Source organism: Rhea americana, unplaced genomic scaffold, assembly GCF_003343005.1.
Source record: "Rhea americana isolate MKP2758 unplaced genomic scaffold, rheAme1 scaffold_120, whole genome shotgun sequence".
NCBI lineage: Eukaryota > Metazoa > Chordata > Aves > Rheiformes > Rheidae > Rhea > Rhea americana.
This window is the reverse complement of record NW_028185262.1, coordinates 2,947,169-2,948,307: the sequence shown is the minus strand read 5'-3', so window position 1 is coordinate 2,948,307 and position 1,139 is coordinate 2,947,169. Positions and strand designations below refer to the sequence as shown.

Sequence of the window (1,139 nt, the reverse complement as noted above, 5' to 3'; positions counted from 1 at the left end):
CAGCCCCGCTCACTGCGCACGGCGGCGGCTGCGGAGCCGAGTCAGCAACACAAAGACAAAGCGGGTCCCCGGGGTCTGTCCTCAGAGCAGTCTGTGCCGTGGGGCTCACAGTCCTGGGCGGCGGGCAGCGAGGCCGSGGGCCCCCGCTCCCCCGCCGCGGCGGCGGGGCTCCCTGCGCCCCGCTCTCATGCCTTCCTGCTCTTGAGTGCCTTGGGCTTTGCGGACTTCTTGACCTTCTTGCCCCCCGGGGACGCGGCTGCCTTCTTGGTGGCCTTCTTGGCTTTGCCCTTGTCCTTCTTGGCCGCCGCGCTGCTGGCGCCTTTCTTGTGGGATTTCTTCTCGGGCTTCTTGCTCTTGGACGCGGGCTTCTTCTCCGCCCGCCGAGACGTGGAGGCCGTCGCCTTCTTGTGGGACTTGTGGGAGCTGCTGCCCGCGCCCCCGTCGCCGCCGCCTTCCAGCTTCTTCCTGTTGAGCTTGAAGGAGCCGTTGGCGCCGGTGCCCTTGACCTGGAGCAGCGTGTCGTTCTGCACCAGCGCCTTGATTGAGTATTTCAGGTAGGTCCTGCCGTTCTGCTGGTCGAACCAGGCCACCTTCTTGGCCTCGTTGTAGATCTTGGCCAGCGAGGAGCCATTGCGTTCGCCCAGCTTGCGGATAGTCTCCACCACCAGCTGGCTGTATTTACCCGGCTGGTTCTTYTTCTTGTTGTTCTTCTTCTTCTTCGAAGGCGACAGAGAAGAGCCGCCGCCGCCTTTCGCCTTCTTAGAGGCCGCTTTCTTCTCCGGGGCGAGCGGCACCTCCTCCGCCTCGGTGAGGGGCAGATCGGCTTCTTCCAGCTCCACCGACATGGTGCCGCGCGGACGAGGGCCGCAGCAGCAAGCAAAAGGCAGCAGCGGCGACGGCCGGGGCTCGGCGGGGCTGGGGCGAGCGGGCGGCGGAGGGCGGGGGCTGCCCCGGCGTGGCGGAGGCCCGGCGCGGCGCTACTGGCTGGCTCCGCTCCGCTCGGCTCCGCGCCGCCGCCGCGCTCTGGCGGGGCGGGCGCCGCCGCCGCCCTTTATATGAGCGCGGGGCGGACCGCGTTGAGAACAACAACAGCCTGGTCCGCCGCCAGCTCCAACTTGTGCTTCTTGGGGCCCCTTCGC

The 1,139-nt window shown here is 68.2% G+C and overlaps 1 protein-coding gene across 1 annotated transcript; it reads right to left on the bottom strand.

The window, feature by feature from the left end:
* Window positions 1-6: 6 nt before the first annotated feature.
* H1-10 (H1.10 linker histone) lies at window positions 7-1,034 on the bottom strand. The gene has a single exon (XM_085324575.1). It carries the CDS (start codon window positions 843-845, stop codon window positions 186-188), a length of 660 nt encoding a protein of 219 aa, XP_085180701.1. The 5' UTR covers window positions 846-1,034; the 3' UTR covers window positions 7-185.
* Window positions 1,035-1,139: the final 105 nt, after the last annotated feature.